This window comes from Orbicella faveolata, unplaced genomic scaffold (assembly GCF_042242905.1).
Source record: "Orbicella faveolata isolate gen_17 unplaced genomic scaffold, um_ofav_v1 contig_4, whole genome shotgun sequence".
In the NCBI taxonomy this organism is placed as follows: Eukaryota; Metazoa; Cnidaria; class Anthozoa; order Scleractinia; family Merulinidae; genus Orbicella; species Orbicella faveolata.
In genome coordinates, this window is record NW_028301569.1 from 10,169,747 (window position 1) to 10,192,500 (window position 22,754).

Consider the following 22,754-nt stretch of genomic DNA (forward strand, 5'->3'; position numbering starts at 1 on the left):
AATGCCCCACATTATCCTAAAGTCAACTGAGCTACAAATTAATATTGAATCATGTCTCATGTGAGATATTCTAATAAAAATCAGAAGACATTGCATCATTTTCAAATTATTTATAAAAATATAAGCCTCGGGAGCAAAACCTACACGTCAGCGGTGAAACGAGAATTTATTTTCCGCAATCTTAAATATGTAAGACCGTCTTCGGCGTTTTCTAGTCATTTGTTCCGGCTACGTTGCTAACAGCGCACAAGATCCAAAAATTGTACTTTTGCTAAGAATTCGATGTCTTCATTCCTTAAGCTTCGAAAAATGTGGACCGCCAAATTCTTCGCTGTTACGTTAGTAACAACGGTTTTTATTCGGGACGCCGAATCTTGGAAGCCGCGTAGAAGAGGAGGCTCTCTACTGCCTTGCAGTCCGCGTGTTTGTCAAGTCAGCTCTTGGTCAGCATGGAGTCCCTGCACCCATCTATGTGGGACAACTGGAACACAAACGAGGGCAAGAACAGTCGCCGTCACTGCGACCTGTGGAGGATCATGTCCACATTTGTCAGAGATTCGCTCGTGCAACAGAGACAACTGTCAGAATTCAGGAACTCCTTCAAGAAACGGTTGCTCTTGTCCTCCGGGATATGTTGGAACGTGTTGTGAAATTGGTAAGTTGAAAAAAAAAAAATCCGCAAGCAAAACACACACAAAATCTCTTCACACATGTACACAGGTGTCTGTATTACGGTGTCTGCAAGGGGAGGTTCAAATGTATTGTTGTTGGCTTGTGTCTATGCCACGTTTTACTGCTGAATTTCAACTCTAGATTTTCCTGTTTCACAAACGCCGTTTTGTATATAAGCTTATATTCCAAAGCCGTCTTGGCACGAAAGGAATTTTTGGTTTCTGTATAATTAACATAATTAAAAACTGGACATTAGATAATCCATTTCAAGAGTTTTCATTGACTTAGCCTTCGTGGTATATGAACCATTATACCGAATTGCAGTGTAGACAAACATAAAGATATGAAACACAAAGCAAATTCTATGTAGCCTAAATGAGCCCTACAAGTCTTCGAAAATACTGCAACGAAAGACCACAAATTTAGAAGGGCTTACTTATTTACAAAATTATATAACCGGAAGAAATTGCGTAATTTTCACCAAGGAATTTTCCATTTAAATATATATAAGCTTAAATTTATATTTGGCATAGTGAGACTATGCACATGGCAAATCAACGTTGAAACGATATCAAAACGCACCCCATGGGTATAAAAGGGAAATCCATCACTCTTTAGAAAATCTTCAGAAATCTTCGAAAAAGGATCACAAGTCATCGGAATAATTATGTTAAACTATCATCATCTAAAGTAACTTCTTATGCTGTATTTCTTGTTTGTTTTTTTTGTTGTTGTTTTGTTGTTGTTTTGTTTTTTTTATTATTATTTTTGTAAATAGACCATTTTACAGTTGTCTGCTCAGTGACCTGGCCTTTGTATGGCAGCGAGGCTAGAGTTGACCTTGTTTTGATGCAGACCTCACTGCTTTTGTTGTGTAAAACAAGTTGTTCTGATGCTAACTAGGTGCATTTACATGACAAAAGCAGTGAGGTCTGCATCAAAACAACGTCAACTCTAGCCTCGCTGCCATACAAAGATCAGGTCACTGAGCAGACAACTGTAAAATGGTCTATTTGGCAAAAAAAAAAGGTTGGTTGTCGTTGCTTGTTGTTCAATTAGTTGTAGCGAGATCAACTCTCGAACCCAGGCCAACGCTCACGACACCACTTTCTACACACCACCTTGGTCTAGTTTTCTTGCGCTGCGTGGCTTTGCACTGCACTGTAGTTCTACTCTCCATATCACCTTGGATTGCCTTCAATAACCACCTTAAAAACCCAGGCTTTTGCCTTCTTATAGCCAGGGAAGAGGATATGCAACAACCGCAATACTAATTTTATTTAAAGCAAAAAGGGGAATATCGATTTCAAAACAAATAGCGAAAATGCCGGTTAATAGCAATATACTCGGAGTTTATGCTATCGCATCGAAGATACAACGTTTACATGGTGAGCACGAAATGTTATTATCTCTTTCCTGTGTTCACTTCCAGCACCCTCTCTACAACGCCCCCCCCCCCCCCTCACCCGCACAGAGAACCAAAATAAATAGCGAAACTAGAAATTTATAGCAATATACCTAAGTACGTATATGCTGTCGTATCGAAGATACAACGTTTATAAGAAGAGTACAGAGCTCTTGTTGTCTCCGTCTTGTGTTCACTTCTAGTACCCTCTCCGGTTGATGGCGGATGGTCAAACTGGTCGGATTGGAGCCCATGCCCTCCGTGTGTACATGCCCTCAGGAATCGCTCCAGGACATGTACAGATCCTGCGCCTGCGTTTGGTGGCCAGCAATGCAGCGGACCATCAGGCCAGATTACCTTTTGTCCTAAAATCTGTTCCGGTAAGTGTTTTATTTGAAAAACATTTATATGTAGGGAGTGGCTCAGTGATCAAGTTAAATTTGGCAAAGTGGGACTATGCCGGCATGGGAAATCAATGTTGAGATGACATCAACAATCTGGAGTCGTTGCATTTACTGTACACCTCACGGGTATAAAAACACAGTTCCAGAAAATACTCTGAAACGTTTACTTTACCCATGGTCAATCACTATAAAATGTTCAGAAATCTTCGAAAAGAGATCAAATTAAAACTCACCTAAATTCGTTGAAATATCTCTATTATTTCCAAAAGGTCTAGATAGCAGCAGACATGTAAATATTTTAAGGAAAACGACCAATTTTTTAAGTTTGCAAGACATGTTTCGACAGAGCTTCTGTCATCTTCAGTTGAATGAATGATTACAAAGCAAGTTGAATAATAAGTAGGCAAAAATGCTAATTAAGACAAATAGTAACAACAAGAACGTGAAAAGGTGTAAGTTAAAAGGATAATTTTAGATTTACATGGTGTAATTGCTGATTGAGGGAAGGTAGTTCTTTTTGAATATGTCGCTCATTGTGTTCAATAGACTGCTTTCATATTTTAGATCACGCCACTACCAGCTTTCAACTCAAGATAAAGGAGGCTATTCATATTCAAAAAGAACTACCTTCCCTCAATCAGCAATTACACCATGTAAATCTAAAATTATCCTTTTAACTTACACCTTTTCACGTTCTTGTTGTTACTATTTGTCTTAATTAGCATTTTTGCCTACTTATTATTCAACTTGCTTTGTAATCATTCATTCAACTGAAGATGACAGAAGCTCTGTCGAAACATGTCTTGCAAACTTAAAAAATTGGTCGTTTTCCTTAAAATATTTACATCTCTATTATTATGATGAACTGTTATTATCTAAAGTATCTACTTTTCAATTGCTCAACGCCTACGACACCAGTGTCTACACAACCACCTTCCATTCCAAGCTCCCCTCTGCCGTGCAGCCCTCAAGCATGTCACGTCAGCTTCTGGTCAAGATGGAGTCCCTGCACTCATCAATGTGGGACGGATGGAACACAGACCAGAACGAGGACAAAAACAATCTTTGAGTCTTGTGGAGGATCATGTCCACATTTGTCAGAGATGCGTTCGTGTAACAGAGATAACTGTCAGAACTCGGGAATTCCTACAAGCAGCGGTTGTTCTTGTCTACCGGGATATAATGGAACGTGTTGTGAAATTGGTAAGTTGAAGAGAAATTCCCACAGTCAAAACATCTGTAAAATCTACATGGCCAGTTCTTATGTCGCAAGAATGCTGAAAAAGTCCAGTGATGGATTTAGAGAGTCATGTTTTGTTCCACAGTCTTCACACAGAAGGATACATCTACAATAAAATATCAGTCCATTTCTGGACTAGTTTTAAATGCTGAGAATGATCCAGAAATCTGGCTCCGGGCAAATGAAGTTGGAGGATCACTTTAAGCTCCGCCACAGCAGAAACGTAGCGCTCAAAAGTTAATTATATATGGGTTGTAGCACTAAAAATTTATTTAGAATTACTCTCTTATTTCTAGCTCGTGTATTTTACTTACGTTGCGTGGCTTAGCACTGCAGTTCAATTGTTCCCTCATATCACGTACCTCAGCTTGCCACTAATAACCACCTTAATTAATAATCTAGGCTTTTTTGCATTCTAATAGCCAGGGAAGATAATATTCAGTAGGAAACCATATTACTCGATAGAGCCAATAGAGGTCAACAGCAATATACCTATGCATATGATACTGTATCGAACATTCTGAAGATACAACATTTATATGAGTAGCAAAGAGATGCTATTGTCTTTGTCTTGTGTTCACTTCTTGTAGCCTCTCCAGTTGATGGCGGATGGTCAGACTGGTCGGATTGGAGCCCATGCCCTCCGTGTGTAGATGCCCTAAGAAACCGCTCCAGGACATGTACAAATCCTGCGCCTGCGTTTGGTGGCCAGCAATGCAGCGGACACTCCGGCGAGATTACGTTTTGTCCTAAAAACTGTCCCGGTGAGAACCATTTTTTAGAGAAGTTTGTATGTAGGAACTAACTCAATATTCAAGCCATTTCATTACCACGTTATCAGAAAACAATCAGAAATCTTCGGAGATTGTCGGAATTGTCTTTATTCGTACGTTTAAATTCACTCTTTCTCTTATCTTTAGCTATTGAGACGTCAATGCTTGAGCCCACACCTTCATCCACTGTTAAGGCAACGCAAACGCCCTCAAAACCAGTGACTGCACAGCCATCCCCTAATGGTCATTTCAGCTAAATATCTTTTTTTTATTTTTATTATTTGTCCGGCTGCTGGTGTTGAGATATTTTCTCTCGATGAATTTTAGTATTAGTAGTGTAGGCCGTACTCTTCTAATACCTACTATGATCAAAGTGGTCCATTTTATGTTAGCCTCGTCTATAAACATGGTCATTAGTAAAATTTACAGTTAAAATCTGCGAAAGTTTTAAACACATAAATAACGTTCTAGGGGGAAATAAGACCACATTTTATTATCGGTGTTTTAAGGGGACGCCTCAACGATGGTTATATGAGTAAAAACATGTACCAAGTATACTACCATATTTTGTTTTAGTTGTAACTGTTTTGTTTTTAGTTTTAGTTTACAAACGCTTTTGTGCCACTGTATGTATTTATGGTCATGCAAATGAAGCTAGTTGTTGTTGTTGTTGATGATGATGTTGTTGTTGTTGTTTTTTATGATGTTGTTGTTGTTGTTGCTGTTGTTGTTGTTGTGCCCAGTCATTGACTTGCAGATTCAATGAGAGGAAACCGAAATCCGTTAACTCTAATTTCATGATCACAGAGAGGTAAACAAACATGTTTGTTTAACTTTGCTTTCTTTTAAGTACCAGGATCTGGGAGTTGTACTTCGCTGATCACTTCCAACGGCAATGTGCAGTTTACCTCTTCTTCTAGCAGCCAGGGACCTGGAAACCCAGTGCTTCATAGCAATGATGTGTGGTGTGCGGGTGTCGTAAACGCTAACCAATATCTCAAGGTTGATTTAGGTTAGTAACTGGTAGTACATGAACGACAAATACCAGTTTAGACCATATTCAGATCAAATGCCTTGTATTCAACTAAGTCAGTCTAACAAAGTGACTTTACAAAGACTCAAAGGGAGTCACAAAATAATTATCCTGAATATTTGTCTCAATTACCATGATGCCGCTGACCTTTTTTGAGCCTAAGGAAGCATGTGTTATCTGTGCACACTAGAGGCGATCAGACTTCATTTGGATAAAATGGCCGCCGCGTCAAGGGGGTTTCCTCAGCTGGTATGAAGACGCCTGTATAAAGAAAATAGACATTTTTCTCCTGTAATGGGCACGAACATTTTGGGCTGGTTTAAAATTAAAGTTGCTAACCAATAAATGAATGATTAAACGAGCGAACGAGTAAACGAACGAGGCAACGAACGAGGAGACGAAACAACGAACGTACGAAAGCACGAACGAACGAGCGAACGGACGAACGACCGATTGCGAACTGGAACGAATTTGAACGAAAGAACGATTAAAATCGCAATGAACGAACGAAACAAACGACCGAACAGAAAATAGTATGTGCTATTTTATAAATATACTAACTCTTCACTGACACTCGTTTTCTTTGGTTAAAAGGTGCTGTCATGTCGGTAGAACAAGTCTCTGTACAGGGAAAAGCAAACTCTAACAAATCAGTCTCTGAATATTACATAAAAACCAGCACAGACAACATCAATTTTAATTTCGTTCTTGAAGGGTCACGTCGCAAGGTAAACCAATGTATTGCCGTTTACATCTTATTCCAAAATGGCCGCCATTTTAGTGTTCTTTTGTTTGTCTTCATAATTACCCCTTGTTGCCCCAACAACGGCTAATTTGCAAGCAAACAAAAGAACCCTAAAATGGTGGCCATCTTGGAATAAGGTGTATGAGTATGATAGTCCCGGGGGACTCCCATTTGAAAAGGTTGAGGATTCTCGTCGTCTCACTTAGGGGTATAAATCAAGGGTTCTGGACTCACTTAGGATTTTCACGACGAAACAATACCATTTTTAAATGGTATTGTTGACAGCTTAAAAGCTGTCAAAGTGTCTTTTAGGATGCGCTAGAAGAAATTATCACAAAAAACGTTCTCATTTCCGTTTTTAGGCTCGATTTCCGCCGGTCTCTTAAGTCCAGTCTACAATCGCGGGCTCCTTTCCTGAACAGCGGGTGGTAATAACGCCTATTCTGTTTTAAGTGTCGTTTGAAGTAGCGTGTATTAGGGTTCAAATAAAGCTGCCCAGTCTGTTCTCCTATAGGAATTTAATTCATTTTTTCGACAAGCATACCCAATCTTTTGTTCCTTTATAGTTTATCATTATCTCTTTGGTGTTTTCTATCTTATTAAACTTTTATTTTCAGGTTTCCTACCATTTAAAGGTAATTTTGTATGTGGCCAAAATAACTCAAAATACCGTGACTGAGCACCTTTAAAAGAACGCTTCAATTGAAAATGCGCGATTTGAAGAAGATAAGAAGATCGTCAGATTAAAAGTGCTCGTCATGGACTTAAAGGACTTCGGAATACTTTAAATTTTCAGATCGTTTCTCATAATAAACCAAGAAAAAGCCATTCACTCAAGTTAAAGCGGCCAAGAGCTAAACTTGTTTAGAACTAGCGAGAACGACAAACACTTCATAAAATTATACCCCTGTTTGGTAGCATGTAAAGCTGGTAAAGAAACTATCAGCTTTGAATTCCATGATTTTCCCCTTATAGGCTTGTGAAAGTATTGATTACAGCTGCAACATCAGTGCTCTTTGATTCTCTTTTCCAGGTATTTTTTGGCCCTTTCTTTGATGGTAAGGCTGTAGTCACCACGAAATTCATCCTTCCTGTACAGGCTAGATATGTGTTGTTCAATCCACGAGAACCGTTGACTGTGTCCTCTAATCATCTATGTCTGCGAGTGGACATAGCAAGTTGTCAAAATGGTAAATGTTCACATTTAAACTTAATACAAAGAAAGAAATATAAAAGTGAGGAAGATCTAGGAAGCCTAAGTACAAAATGAAAGAAAAGAAACTTTACATTCAAATTTGTAAAATAATGAAAAGCAAACACCACTGCATAAAAGTACCAATTATCGTTCCCATTTCAGTTCTCGGATACTAGAGTTAAACCCACTAGAAATTAGAACTGTGAGATTGGCATAATATGGTACCAGAGAGAGAGTCAAAGCTTTTTTAAGGGCCAGGCGTTACGACAAAGTTTTGATTTAAATCTCTTTCAATTTGAAATAACAACTATTTCTTCCGAGTTTTCAACGTTGGCTTGAAGGAGTCCATAAAATGTCTCTGTCTCGGTCGTTCCGTTTCATTACTCGTTATATTGCATCATGGGACAAGATATCCAGGAAGCCGTATCACGCATAGTTGCTTATTTTACTTTACAGCACGCAGTAAACACCGCAACCTGCATCAGGAGACATCAAGCATAACAAATATTGCGCGACCGTTAAATCATAGCTCAGCATTCCCAATTCGATATTTTTACAACCTTCAGCTGCCCATTTCGACATTGTATTCATATGATCTTGTATGGAGAAACAAGCTGTCGATCGATTTATCTTTCAGTATCACGACCCACATCGAGTCCAACGCCAAGTCTTGTTCCGCCCATCAATACAACGAAATCCACGGCACTACCATCATTTACAGTGAAACCAACTTCTTCAGGTTTTACACCAGTAATGTCATCTTCAGTCGTGTCAACAGTGACTATTCCTCCTCATGTACAAAAGTAAGCGGAAATAAGTTGAACTCTTCATGATTGTGATCTTTTGTACAAAAATAAGTTTGACCTTTGAAATGATTACTTGGTAGGTTTTACTGACCAATAAAGAGACAGACCGATTGCCTTATTTTTAACTAATCAAGGAGTACTGAGACGATTGATCGTCAATCAATCTCTTGATTAACTGATCAGTTGATCAGTATAGTCCATAGCTATTTGTTTACTTGTGCTATACATGGTAAACGGTGCGATAACTGAATTATCCACCTTTGCAGGATACTTGTTAGTCTACTTGGATCTCTCACCCGAATCATACAGAGGGTAAATATTTCATTCCACATTTAATGACCTGTAATTATCATATATCACAGAAGATTGAAACGATTTGGTAGACAATACTTATTACTGGTTGAAGTGGTGATTTGAAAGTCGAGCCGTCTGAGTATAGTAAAATGATTTCTGCCTTTGTTTTTTAGCTTCAAGCACTCCTCGGAGGGTCACTTTCTCCTGCAGATCTCGATAACTTTCAAAGTGAGTAAACACTTATTGCTCGAGTTATGCATCCCACTTTGAAAAAAAAAACATCAACTGGGAGGTCTCGTCTTGACGTACGTACGTGCCAGAAAATGTGCACAACTGACATCGCTTCGGAATAAACAATAATTTTTCCATGATAACCGTTGTGGATATAATAATCTGTGTCTCACTTGTAGTTTGTGAGCTTTATCTTTTAACACCAGTCACAAAGGGAAAAAATCGAGCTTGTTTTTATTTCGTTGTTCGGTTTGTTCGCAGACGAAACGATGCAGATTTTACGACAAGCTGAGAGTCAATTACAAGCTCCTAGAACTTCCAGACCAAGCAACATTGAAATGGCGAAGAGAGCGATACCGGATATTCTAAATCCACAGGATCTGGTACAATTGCTGGAAAACATTCAGCAAAGATTGTTGGGCTGAGCTCTTGCTATCAGAAAATCGCAAATCAAATTCATCTTAAAATTGCTCTTTCGTAAAAGAGAAGACGTATGTTTCAACCTTCGTTTTGAATTTCCGTAGATGTTGCAAACGAAATGTAGTGACTTTAATTCTGCATGATATTCCCCCGCCACTAAAAGCTCTTAGTAGTTAAATAAAAATAGATATTGATTATCATTTAGTCGCTGGTTTCGTTGTTTTTTTGACTGACAATAAGCGAAATTATAAATTTATCGGAAACATCCAGACCCCTCATGCAGCACAGGAAAATGTTACTAGAGCAAATAGCATAATATGAATATTTATGACGATGTTATGCTGAAGCTGCAATAAAAGCTCGTTGCGCAACCTGTTAAAGCATGATAAATTTTGGTTGCCGTGTTTGTTATACTTTTCCCAGTCGTATCATTAGATGGAGGATTTGATGTGCCCCATACCCGAGCAACCATTGTAAATTCACATCAGGCTTTCACCAACTCTAAACAACTTCAAGTAGGACCTGAGAACAAGTGCATGTTTGGGTCATTTTTGTGTGCATCCAGGAATTGCAGAAGTTTAAATCAAGACCGTGTTCATATTTGGTCTCCAGGTATCACTGTAGCAACAGTGTTTCGTAATGTTAAAAATTTGGACCCAGTCCCTGACACCACCCTTACAAGTGCCTTTTTTCAAGATGATGAAATATAGCGCAAGGTTAGAGGATGTGGGACTGGACACTAGAACCTCTTTCATTTCCAATACTTTTGAAGTTTAAACTAAAAATAATTTTTAAATCAATGTTAACGAACAACAAACAGTAAGATATGAAAATACTGCTCAGCAGCTTTCATGAGAATGACTTCTTATAGACTTTGAAGGGCAAAAGCAATTTCAATGAAATCATTAACTTAAGAAGTGACCGTTTAGATTGGGATCATTTAACTTTGTTAGCATTATACCATGTCTATTTGGCAGCATCCCCAATCGCTACCGTTAGCCCTTTTGAGTTAGTGAACGTTAACTAGTTAAGGGTCGTTTGGAGCATGATTAAAGCACATTAGCTCATATTGAGTATTTAAAAAGCACGGAAAATGTGTACATATTTTCATGTGGTATACAAAACTAAAGATATCACTCAAAGTAACTTTAAAAGAATCTTGGCTGACGCAAATCTTCATAACCTGCTTGACTCGCTGTTGTCTTTTGTACCCCCACTACACTCGACCTGTCTGTTGTTCGTCTGTACAGCTGGTTTACACAGGTTATTTTCAGCCATAGGAACATAATACTCAGGAGAAGAAAAGCTGTTCTCTCCTTGCTGCTTTTCTCCTGCTTTATCCGCCATGGGTTGATAATATTCCGCTGAAGAAGTCGCACCTTTTGTTTCCGGAGCTGACTTAGGTTCTCCTGCCACCGGTTCGTAGTACTTGGGTGATAAAGGGCCAGATTGGTTTGGTGTTTTTGTTTTCGACCCCTCCATCTCCATTGGAACGTAATATTTTGGCGCGAAATTGCTATCGTTAAACACGTCATTGCCCAAGCCACCTTCCATTGGTTGGTAATATTCTTTTCCAGGCCTTCCTGTCGTCATAGTCGACGCGGTATTGCCTGGTGGCACATTCGTGTCATTAACAAGCTCGAGATATTCTGGAATGGGCTTGCCCGGGTTATCATAATCGGGGCCATTGTCCAAGGACCTAAAATCTAACTTCTCGTACAGCCCGCTTTCGTTGAGGTCCTGCTCGGCATCAAGCGGCTCGTAATTAGCGACTCCTGCTGTGGACGGGTCCAGGGTTTGGTACTGGGGGATGGGTGGGAGAGTGGGATGTCTCCTTAGCCCCTTTACTCCCTTGGCCCCTGAGGGAGCCGTGCGAGGTTGTGATGGATTACCTTGGGTGTCTTCCGAGATATCATTATAACTTTCCTCACTAGTCTCTACAAAAAGAAGAACATGGCTTATTTGAGCATTGTACAAGAACAAATCTATGTAGACTCTACACTTGCGCAAATGATCGTGTTTTCTCATGTTTGCATCAGTCAGTCAGTAACATATATTTAAAAATACCTATGTGGTCCTCAACTAAACTCACGGCAAGATTATGTGGATGTCTACTCACCTTGATCCCTTCTCGACTTTTTAAGTCGTTTATAACAAACGATGACAACAATAATTGCAACAATTAAAAGAACGCCAAGCACAGCCGACAAAATAATCCACAACAACTCGTCTGAATCTTCTTCTCTCCGTGAACTTGGACCCACATTAGTGGGTGAGTCTGCAAAGGAAAAAAAGACTCTTAAAAAACAATTTGGCAGGAGATGGCTCGCAGTGACGCTTCTGCGAAAAACTGAAACAACCCATTTATTAATAACGTTAGTATCAGATTTTCTTTTAAAAAGAGTGAGCTAATGTTTAAAACGACAGCTGCAAAAGCTGTTAAAAGCTGGTTTTCATATTAACTTTAAATGAAGGAGAGAGTAGGGATGCGAAGAGGTACGCTGAAAAATAATAAAACTGATAATTAACCAGAGGCATTAGTAACTACTAAGTGCTATCTCTCGTCTCGTCTCTCGTGAGACACATCTCGTGTCCCCGGTTGCGGTTTGTAACATTGCAAGCAACATTTTCCGCAATAGTTCCAGTCGACGCAACTCCGACAGGAAACATGTTTGCGAAATATTGCTGATGCAGCTAGCAAGTTTTCAAAATTTTGAATCTTCACAGAACTAGAACGGCGGCGTAAGCTGGATCGAATAATTCAGAAGAGTAACCTTATCTGTTAAGCACTTTTGCTCTCTGGGGGCAAACGAGACAAAACATCGTCGAATCTTCGTCTTTGGGTCAGAGATTTGCACAGTTAGAAGGCAAAAATAGCTAATTATTGCGCTACGAAATTTTGGCGGCTTCATCTTTTTTTTTTTTTTTTGACACACCCACCTTCAACATGAACTCTAGTAGAAGTCACGCTCATTCCCTGATTATTTTCAGCCACACACTGGAACACAGCCTCATGCCAGCTATCCACATTTACTAGCTTGAGAATGTTCTTCTGTAATTTTACTCGTGAGCTGCAAAGGAACAACTTTTTGGTTCGTTTTAAAGATATACATGACTTTCTTTCCCGTTTGAAGGACTAAAATCCTGAACATAGTAGCTAAATTATGGAGCAGAACTACAGAAGAATAGTTACAACTCAAATTAATGGTGATTTGAACAGGTTGTACTGTTACCATGGTATCCTTTTATGTCATGAAGAAGACAGCATATCACATCTTTGTTAAACAACGAGGCATTTGTGTGATAGCACTATAGTAGCATCACTTATTTAAGAGTGATGGTATTGATCTGTCAGGGTCAACTGCTGAAAAGTGCTACAGAGTGTTACCAGCCACCTTAATGTTAGTTACCGTTATTGAACTTACTCTGAATCATCAATTTCCCATCCATTTCTAAACCACCGGTAGAGCAAGGGTGGTGTACCGCTCGCAACGCACCTCAGTGAGGTTGTTTGTGATCTCGCTGCTGAGGTATCCGATGGCAATTCCACCTCCCATTCGGGTGAAGCTAAAATTTAAGAAGAAAGACATCATCGTAATCATAGTTAGTGGAGGGGTCCCCTCCACTAACTATGTCGTAATGAAACTGAGAAAATCGCGCCTTATACGCCTGGAAGCATTTGTGATCCATCTGCGTGATTTTTGTTGCATTCACTTGCATCATGTTTGCGTGACAAACCTGCGTGACTGCGAAGTTATTTACTTGCGTGATTTACGCATGCAGAGGGTTGTCTGAGGTTTAATAAATTAAAGTTTTTAATAAATTGAAGTTATGGGCTTAAAATTACCGTGTTACCACGGTAAACTTTCCTCGTTTCCAATGGTAACGATATCGTTGCCTGCAATTTCGCGTGCTTTGCTGCCAAGGCCGACAGAATGCCACTAGAAACGGAGCCAGATCCCGCGACAACAATACAAGTTGAACGTTAAAACCTGGTCACCAAACTTTCGTCGTGCCATACTCAACTGATAATCATATAGTATTTTTAAGACATTTCTTTTCAAACCTTTTACGGTTAGATATGTCGACGCTGAGGCCTGATCGAAGATTCCAGAGGTTGGGTGAGCTGTACAAGTGTAATTTCCTTGGTGTTCCTGTGTCACATCCTTGATAATCAGTAGCCTGTTATGATGGTCTGCTGGGAGGTAATAGCCGTCCTCTCCATCTACAATCTTTTCTCCATCTTTTCTCCATATTATGTACGGTGTGGGCCTTGGGAGAACAAGTGCCATATATCACATACCGAATCCTACGGAAATCGAACCCATCTGTTTGCACGCTCATTCCCAATCTCGCCCCCCCCCCCCTCCCCCCCCCCTTCTTTCCCAACAAAAAATGATACAATACCGAGAATAAGAATACGGTATTTTACATTACATACTCTACATTTCTCTCCATGCTTTTATGGGATATGAGGACAGATATAAATTTTGATGTGTTTCCTCACTTCGAATTTATACTATACCCGCTTGCCTTTAAAAGCGGCGAGGCTAAATCAAGCCATTCATGTATTACGTAAGGTTGAAAATAAATGGAATGGAAATAAATCATTTCCTTCTACCCACAGCACAACAACTTGAAACATTGAAGTATTCTTACTTTGCCACACCGAGACAATACAGCTTCTTCTGATATCCTTCTCTAGCTTCTTCTTGTGGCTTCGGTGAGAAGTAAATCGATGGTGCCGTGAATCCCGTGAATTCTGTTCAACAGCAAACACAATGTGACGGTTAAAATCACTATACACACCACAGCCCATACATCAACTAAATTTGTATTGTTACGGAGGATAAACTTTCCAATAAGTCAGTTGAAACTCCGCTAAGTTAAACGAAAACCCCATGCGAGCAGATAATTAATCATGGTCCCCCAGCCACATACAGTTGAACTTCCGCTTACGGACACTTCCTCTGAGAAGACATCTCTGGCAAAGCGAACAGTTCATTGTGGTCCTAGCCACAAACAGTCAAACTTCCGCTAAGGAACACTTCCCTAGACAGATATCTCTCGTATGGTGGACAATTCGTCATGGTCCCCCAGCCAAATACACGCAGTCAAGCTTGCGCTTACGGACACCTTCCCTAAACAGACACCTCTCGTATGGCCAAACAGTTCGTCATGGACTGGACCCACCCACATTCAGTCGAACCTCCGCAAATGGACACCTTTCCCTAGACGGACACCTCTCTTGAGAGGACACTCAGTCATTGTCCCAGCATCATACAAACACTATTATTAATTCCCATAAATGGCTCAGGTGGACAATAGTCTGATCCCATAGGTGTCCGATTACAGAAGTTTGCGAAATCCAATTTTCTCAGTAAATGTAATACAGTACATACATACATACATACATACATACTTTATTTGCAACTCCCCAAGAGGGCTTTTCAGTTACAAAAGGAATAAAAAAGATAAAAATACGTCAATTAAAATGAATAAACAAAATGGGAAAGGAGTCTAAAATTAATTACAGTATTAAAGATTTAAAAATTTACAAAGTTTAAAATTGAATATTAAGAATTTAGTAGGTAGGAGACTACGTTTGTCGCAATTACTTAATTTCTCTTTAGATTTAGAGATAGAGAAGTGTCAAAATTGTCAATTGAGGCAACTATTTTTAAAATGTCATGCCACAATCTACTAATAATTTCTTTTCGTTTTCTTTACCATTTACAAAATAATCTTCAAATCGAGGAAAACACGAAAATAACAGTTTACTAAGGTAGAAATTAAAGAGGGAACAACAAATCAACAAGGCATAAGAATGGTAGAGTCTGGGGACAACGGAGAAGGGTTAAGAACGACGAAGTACCAAGCTTGGGCTAATTTCCGTGAACTTGCTCCCTGAAATCTCGAACTCTTACCGTTTCCCTGCTGCTTGAAACTGACTTTGTGAGAATGCTTTTTCCCTGAGCCTAAAACCATCTCGCACAGTATTCCTCCCATTAAATTCACTTTGAAAACATCCTGTTTTGTCAGAAACATAATCACAAGTGTCCCATCTAACGTGACTGCCACGCGTTCGTTTTCGAGAAGAGGACGAAATGAGCTGGGATCCCCGGCAGAATTGTACCCGCCCCACCGATACGTGACACCGAAGCTCGGTTCGTGCTTCGGACACGGTATTTCAACGGGCATTCCTAGAGTGACTGGAGCGATTTTGTCATTTGCGTATATAAAGTCTCCTGCAACTGAAAGATAAATGATTACAAGTTAGTATAAAAATCAAAGAAATCAATATTCACTCTGAAGTGGTGCCACTAACCAAAAGAAGCATCAATAACCGGTAAGGTTATCTAATTTCGCATGATAGCCCCTGTGATTTAACTCTGATCTACAGTCACATCCACCGACTTTATTTGACACTTTTTGGGAAAGACAGTTTAATCTTATCTGTTTTAACTCGAGGCATAGTTTTTCATGGATGATCAAGTTCTTTATAGTCGAGAAAAACTGCCTCTTCTTGAGACTGAAGATAAAGGATTTAAACGGATCATAAAGACCTTCAAAGAGCAATTGTACCAGAAAAATGTGCCATAGAAAGGTTTTCAAAACATGTGAGAATAAAGTGAATGGGAGAAGTGGATGTACACCTGTAAACGTCCATTGAAGTTAAAAACTAAGATTGGTAGCCGCCCAAAGCCTGCTTCCCTTAGTTGAAAAGGGCGAGCCAATTCGCCAACAAACTGCCAGCGCCTTTTTCTGGTGTCTGAAGCATTAAGAGGCTAGGAGCATTGCTACTCCACCTCCCCGCCCCCTCCCCTGGATAAGATGCTTGGCTACTCCCCGGCCGATATTCTGTCAGGTTACCCAACTATTCTCGGCTATCCGTTTTTCTCATGGATAAACAAAGGTAATGGGAGAAGTAAAAGTGTTTTGTTGTCAAAAAAAACCTAGAGGACCCAATTTATTTTGTTGTAGTTCCACGGTGTCCGATAGGCCATTTCGGAGTTGCCTTTTGCCTCTATGTCAAAACGAGTTAAAACCATTCATATGAAAATATCTTCCGCCTACATGTTCAATGGGCCCTTTGCACGATCCGGTCACATGGTACGGAATTAATTATGCTGGGACGCAAGTTACACAGTGGGACTTCCAAAACAAAGGAAAGTCGCGCTGGACTGGTACGAGTTTCTTTGATTTGGAAGTCCCACTGTGTAGCTTGCGTCCCAGGATAATTAATTCCGTACCATGTGACCGGATCGTGCAAAGGGCCTATTTCATGCAAATCAAACTCATTTTCATATGAAAGATTTTGCACGAGGACTCGTTTTGAAACTGCAGAGGCACAAGGTAACTCGGATGTGGCCTATCAATTTGTCCAAAGAGCAATACAGGAGCTTGACCAGGCTCGAAATAAGACCACTGGAATCCGGCATGACTCCCAAGCCGAACGATACAAACTCAGTTATGTTTAAAAGAAAAGTTTCCTGCCGTTAAAATTATTAATACGAAGATGACGGACGTAAGGGCTACGAAGACAAAACTTACCCGAAACAACAACCTTTAGCTTTCTACTGAAATCCTCTCCAAAATCGTTTTTCACGAAACATTGGTAGTCCCCATTATTCTTGGCACTGAGCAATGTCCCTTCTAAGGTTCCGGACTTCAGCAATCGATACTGCTCCCCGTATTTAATGTCCTGGCCATTATGTTGCCATTTGTACTCCAAGGGACTGGTACCGGATGCTTTGCAAGGAAGGTTGAACCCTGACAAGACATCTCCAGGCTGGTCTAAATTATCATACTGGAAATCCGTAATGAGAGGCGGATCACCTAAAAACAATTTTGAAACGTTATTCAGTTTTTTTTAAGTCTTGATAGGCCGTTACCTAAAGTAAATGGTACCGCATGAAAGTACTGTTCAGTAGCTTTAATTTATATGGTGTCAAGCTGGATTTTGACCCACGCGCAGAATTGAAAGTTACAACCACCTTGTACCGCGTAATATATAAACAGTGCCACATGAAAGTACTACTCAATAGCTTTCATTTGAATGGGCAGACACTCGGGTTTCATCCCCAGATTTCAAGTTAAAAAGTAAACAGTACCACATGAAAGTACTGTTCAATAGCTTTTATTTGAATGGTCACACACTAGAGTTTCGTGTACAGACTTGAAAGTTAGAGCCACCTTGTACAGCATTACAAACAGTACCACATTAAAGTAGTGCTCAGTAGCTTGTATTTGAATGGTCACACACTAGAGTTTCATGCACAGACTTTGTACAGCATAACAAACAGTACTGATTTATATGGTGTCGAGCTGGATTTTGACCCACGCGCAGAATTAAAAGTTAGAACCACCTTGTACCGCGTAATATATAAACAGTGCCACATGAAAGTACTACTCAATAGCTCAGTTTCATTTGAATGGTCACACACTCGAGTTTCATCCACAGACTTCAAAGTTAAAAAGCAAACAGTACCACATGAAAGTACAGCTCAATAGCTTTTATTTGAATGGTCAAACACTAGGGTTACGTTTCACCCGCAGACTTTTAAAAAGGTTGGAACCACCTTGTACAGCCCAATAAACAGTACCACATGAAAGTGCTGCTCAATAGCTTTTATTTGAATGGTCACACACTAGAGTTTCGTCTACAGACTTGAAAGTTAGAACCACCTTGTACAGCATAACAAACAGTACCACGTGAAAGTAGTGCTCAGTAGCTTTCATTTGAATGGTCACACGCTAGAGTTTCATGCACAGACTTGAAAGTTAGAACCACTTTGCACAGCATAACAAACAGTACTGATTAGAGGTTTTCATTTGATCGAATGGTCAAGTTTAGGAGTGAAAAACTTCGCGCCACTTACCTGATAAGATGTTGTGGATCTCCTGAACAAAACAAATCCAAGTGAACCATCGCCATAACATCGTTCAAATAAATGTAGCAATTCCTGCAGTAATATCGAATTACAAAAGTTATCAATGGAGAACATTGCTCTTATTCTCAATAGCTGACCATTTCGAGTCGCAAATCATGAGCTATCGAGATACAAACGCCAGCTTTGCTACTGCAAAATTATGATAATTTAGGTTAAATTTAGTACTTGAAAATAGCTTAGGCTCGATTACCAGCCACTGTAGATCGGACTCGAGAGAACGGCAGAAAATGAGCCTAAAGTAGCTTTGATAAGTAAAATTCGTTCATACTGCGCGATCCATCGTGCGTGATCCACGCGCGCAATCGACGTAATTTGCAGTTCGGTGTACGGGCTCAACGATGCGAAGACGTATTCAATATTGGGTTACTTACATAAAAAGATCATGAAACATCATGAAACATTAGTTCAAAATCATTACGGGGAACTAAAGCATAATTTTGCAAAATTGGATTTGACGTGCAAAAAAATTTAGTGACTACAGTGTAGTATCTCTGTTTTCGGCGTTGAATGGTTCGAGAGCGACCGATTCTGGGCCAACCGTGAAACAATCGTTTTTTTAAATCCCCGAGGATTTCATCCGTTTGTGCTGATCTAAACTTGAAACTGCACAGCAAAAATTCGCTACACAGAAAACGAAGGCAGCAAAACTCCGCAATATACAACTATTGGATTTCAAAACGCTCCAAACCAAGATTATTTAGAAGTTACTGTAATAATAGTAATAGTGGCAGTCACGGCTTCACTGATCTTCCATCTATCTGTCCTAAAATCAATTCGGCATTATCTGACTTAAGATATAAATCATGATTCTGTTGATATATATATTTTAAAATGAAAATGCATATATATATATATATATATATATATATATATATATATATATATATATATATATATATATATATATATATATATAGTCAAATGACACGCTTACCACATTTAAATCCTTAACACTTGGATATAAGACATGGCATGTTTTGATAGCATGAGTCAAGAATCTTACCCAGCTGTTTTGTTCCGTGGCTACCGGATTCACGTCGAATGTTATCAACTTTCTGGCAGACACATCGAACAATAACAAGTAAAGAACCTTCTAGGATTAAGAACCCTTGTTAGCCACCACGTCGGGCGAAAACTGCTCACTGCTTACATGTATTTACCACGCTTCGCTTCTGTCGTCATTTTCGTTACATTTTAAAGAATCTCGACACTGTTATAAATGATTAATTGCTTTTTTTTTTTTTTAAACATTGATGAGAATGACGGATTGGAGAAAAGTGTGAAATTGTTTGAATGTCAGGAAACTGACTGAATGATAAAAGGCTATTTGACTACGAAGCTTAAAACAATTTACATAGTGTTTGTTGATTTTAAAACAACACCAACTCACGGGAAAATTACTGGCCCGAATGCGAATAAAATGTAATCGTCACGAGTTCCTGTTCTTTGCGTCTAAAAGTTAAGAAATGATACCTCAGTTTTAAAAACGAGTTGGCGTTTTTTGGTGGCAAAGGATGCTCGCAGTTTTTGTCAGAAAACGCGTTGATGTATTCGGAATTCACAAAACAAAATTAAGGCAGAGCGGCACCATGGAGTCGGAGTAAACATGCGTGCCGTTTTAACCCCTGTGCTTAGCGCTATTTGGCTTAGAATAGAGAAGAATAAAAAACTTACCTTATAGGTTGAAATTCTTCAGAAGTGAGATCTCGCTGAGCAAAGGAATATAAAGCAAATGTTCTTTTGAGCTGTAGTAACGTTTTCAGGCTTAGGTCAACTGTAATATGTCAAACATGACCGCTTATTATGCAACGGGACAATAGAAATGATTCGATTGTTCAGAGCATAAGCTCCGAGATGAGGGAACACAAAAGAATTAACATAATAAAGAAAGCGTAATGCCTAAATTTAACCACATGCTTTGGCACTGAATCCTAGCGACGCATTATCAAACTTTTAAGAGGTACTCGGTTCAGTTCTTTAAATGCAAAGACATTTATTTAAGGGTCTTGCTCACTAAAGGAAAATTGAACTATTTATTAAACAGTTTCACCGCTGGTTTTAAATTTCGATTAAACTTTACGAAGTGAAAAAAGTGAAAAACCTCATTAAGGCTTTTCCTGAGATAAGAACATAATTATACATGGAAGACTCTCTCCAAAGGCTGCTTTCCTATCTCTACGATCACACTGCCCAATCGTTGTACTTCCTAAAGAAAACGTTAAGCGATTCTTACGAGACCAGTGTTCATTACCCAACCCCCCTCTGGTGGGACTCCCATTTAAAAAGGACGACGTGCTCGACGGAAATTTTGAAAAAAAACCCCAATGAACTCTTATAAGGTACCAAATCCTGTTTATTGGAACGTGACTTGAAATGTTCTAAAACAACACATTATCTCCCGTCATATTTTTTTCGGCTTAATACCTTAGCTTAAAGGTACCCCTCGAGCTCCAACTGTGGACCTTTTGAGGCTAAACACCCTGAGAGGTACCAAAACAGCTTTTTCAGCCCCTAAAAGGTACGACGAACAATGCGTACACTATGGCTGGCCTCGGTCGAATTTCCCATAGTCTCTATAAGGCGGACAACGCTGTAAACCGGATGGCAGACACGTTTTTAGCAAGCACTTGGTGAAAAATACTTTCTCAAGGTGAACACTAGTAGTTCATTCTTTCAGTGCACCATCGATAGACTATAGGTCAGATAATTAAGCCCCTGGATATTTCTTGTAATATGACTGACAAAATCACTCCGTAATTATTAGCTAAGAGCAGCTAAGTTGATCTTTAATTTACACTGTAGTACAGTTAACGAGCTCGCGTGCGCTCGTAATATTTTTAGCCGTATAACAAGTGAGCAATAATTCGTATTAAGAAAATTATTTCAAACTGCACTCGCCTGGAGGCTCGTTCAATATTGAGAGAATTCAGAAATATCTCTAGCGAAGTTTCAATCCTTGGTTGTTTTAACATTCATGCAATTGTCTATACCAAGCGAAAACCAGGGCATCATTTTCTCTTGCCTTTACAAAGTAACACCGCAATACTGTAATCTCAAACTGACCTGAGAACAGGTACTATTGTTTATTGTACGACTTGGTCTGGCAAATTTGAATATACAGTTTTACAGCCCTGGCGGGGGGAGGGGGGGAGGGGGGTTGGGGGGGCTCCCAAACTGAAAAGGACGGGGATGCTCGTACCTTTTAGGGGTTAAAAAAGCGATTTTGGTACTTCTTAGGGTGGTCAGTCTCAAACGAAAAATTTTACAGAATATAATTCGTTGTTTTAGAATTGACACGTCTTAGAGGTGAAAAATGTTTCAAGCCACGCCCACGGAGCAGGATCTTGGCGCCTCTTAGGAGTCCTTTTCAAAGTTTCCGACGAGCACCCCAGTCCTTTTTATATGGAAGTCTTTCCCTCCCTCCCCGGGGTTTACAGATCAACTTTCAACTGCAAATACGCAATTAGTAACTTCCCTTGATCAAGGTCATTACATACAGTTTGTATTGTAAATGGTCTCAGTATTTGAAGTTACTAGTAAAAGTTTCGAAAAGTACATCTGGAAGGTGTTCATAGCACTTTTTGTAGTTATATCTTTTTTGAGGCTTAAGAAAAATTGAAATATTGCTTAACACTCAATCATTTTTAAAGTGTACCGGTAAAATCGTGAGGATCATTTTCTGAGGACCATGATATTTCTGCGTTTAATCTTGCTCGAGAGAAGAATAAAGCATTGGTGAAACTTAAAAATACATCTGAAATCGATAAAAAAAAAATTAAAATCTAGTTTTAGTTCAGACGCCACGGTCTCCATGTGCGCCTAAAAATTGACTGTAACTTAATTCAAAGAAGCGAAGTCTTTTAGAATTTAGGTCGTCAATTAATCAACTCGTAGCTTGTTGAACTCAGAATGGGCAGCAAGAGACACTGAAACAACTATTCTTTATCGATCTCTAGATAGTGCGTCCAGTAGGAAGAATGTTTAAATTATGACAATACTAGAATGCGAGAGTGATTACGGAACTTGCTTTTAAATGAATTGGACGGCCGCCTCTCTGAGCACTTCAAATCAAACAACTTTAAAAAGGTGCATTTGCTGATATCTTAAAAATTGCACTCCAACATAAGGAATTAAACATTTTCTTACAAAAGCCTGCAGGATTTTTCAGGCAGTCATTTTGAAAAAAACAGTCGACTCAGTATGACGTTACAAACGGGCGATTTCAATCTTTAGCATCATTGTGTCATTCTTCGTGTAACGTACACCACAGACCTGCCCAACTGGAGCAAATTCTTCAAAGCCATACTCTTGGCTAACACGGTTGGCTGCTGGTTTTTGGAATGCCGCTAGACTTGGTTTGGCCAGGAACGTTCCACTGATATCGTTGCGAAATTCAGCACCACTCTGATCCAAAATGGACAGAGTGATGCGACCAGCGAATGGCCAAGTTAGGATATCATCATTATCGCTCTGCATCATCTGAACAAACAGGCCCACGTGTTTTCCAGTTCCAGAGCGCACACCATTTACATAGAACTTCATGCGCAGCTTATAACCATAGAAATGGGTATAGATAGGAGGG

At 39.5% G+C, this 22,754-nt stretch overlaps 2 protein-coding genes and 1 long non-coding RNA gene across 3 annotated transcripts; 2 read left to right on the top strand and 1 right to left on the bottom strand.

Moving 5' to 3' along the window:
* The first annotated feature begins 213 nt into the window (after positions 1–213).
* LOC110057498 (uncharacterized) lies at positions 214–9,598 on the top strand. Its single transcript, XM_089276267.1, has 11 exons — positions 214–655; positions 2,281–2,457; positions 3,400–3,684; positions 4,312–4,485; positions 5,345–5,506; positions 6,122–6,255; positions 7,306–7,462; positions 8,105–8,270; positions 8,540–8,585; positions 8,741–8,795; positions 9,060–9,598. Exons 1-11 carry the CDS (start codon positions 283–285, stop codon positions 9,221–9,223), a joined length of 1,893 nt encoding a protein of 630 aa, XP_089132393.1. The 5' UTR covers positions 214–282; the 3' UTR covers positions 9,224–9,598.
* Positions 2,742–3,319, top strand: LOC149101395 (uncharacterized). Its single transcript, XR_016203127.1, has 2 exons — positions 2,742–2,937; positions 3,084–3,319. It is a non-coding gene; the product is annotated as an uncharacterized LOC149101395 (long non-coding RNA).
* A 440-nt stretch (positions 9,599–10,038) lies between the features above and the next one.
* On the bottom strand, positions 10,039–19,974 carry LOC110057493 (fibronectin type III domain-containing protein-like). Its single transcript, XM_020764087.2, has 10 exons — positions 19,847–19,974; positions 18,101–18,184; positions 16,773–17,057; positions 15,146–15,472; positions 13,878–13,980; positions 13,285–13,490; positions 12,644–12,785; positions 12,159–12,289; positions 11,338–11,496; positions 10,039–11,155 (listed from the first exon to the last, which is right to left on the bottom strand). Exons 2-10 carry the CDS (start codon positions 18,159–18,161, stop codon positions 10,395–10,397), a joined length of 2,175 nt encoding a protein of 724 aa, XP_020619746.2. The 5' UTR covers positions 18,162–18,184; positions 19,847–19,974; the 3' UTR covers positions 10,039–10,394.
* Between the last annotated feature and the right edge of the window lie 2,780 nt (positions 19,975–22,754).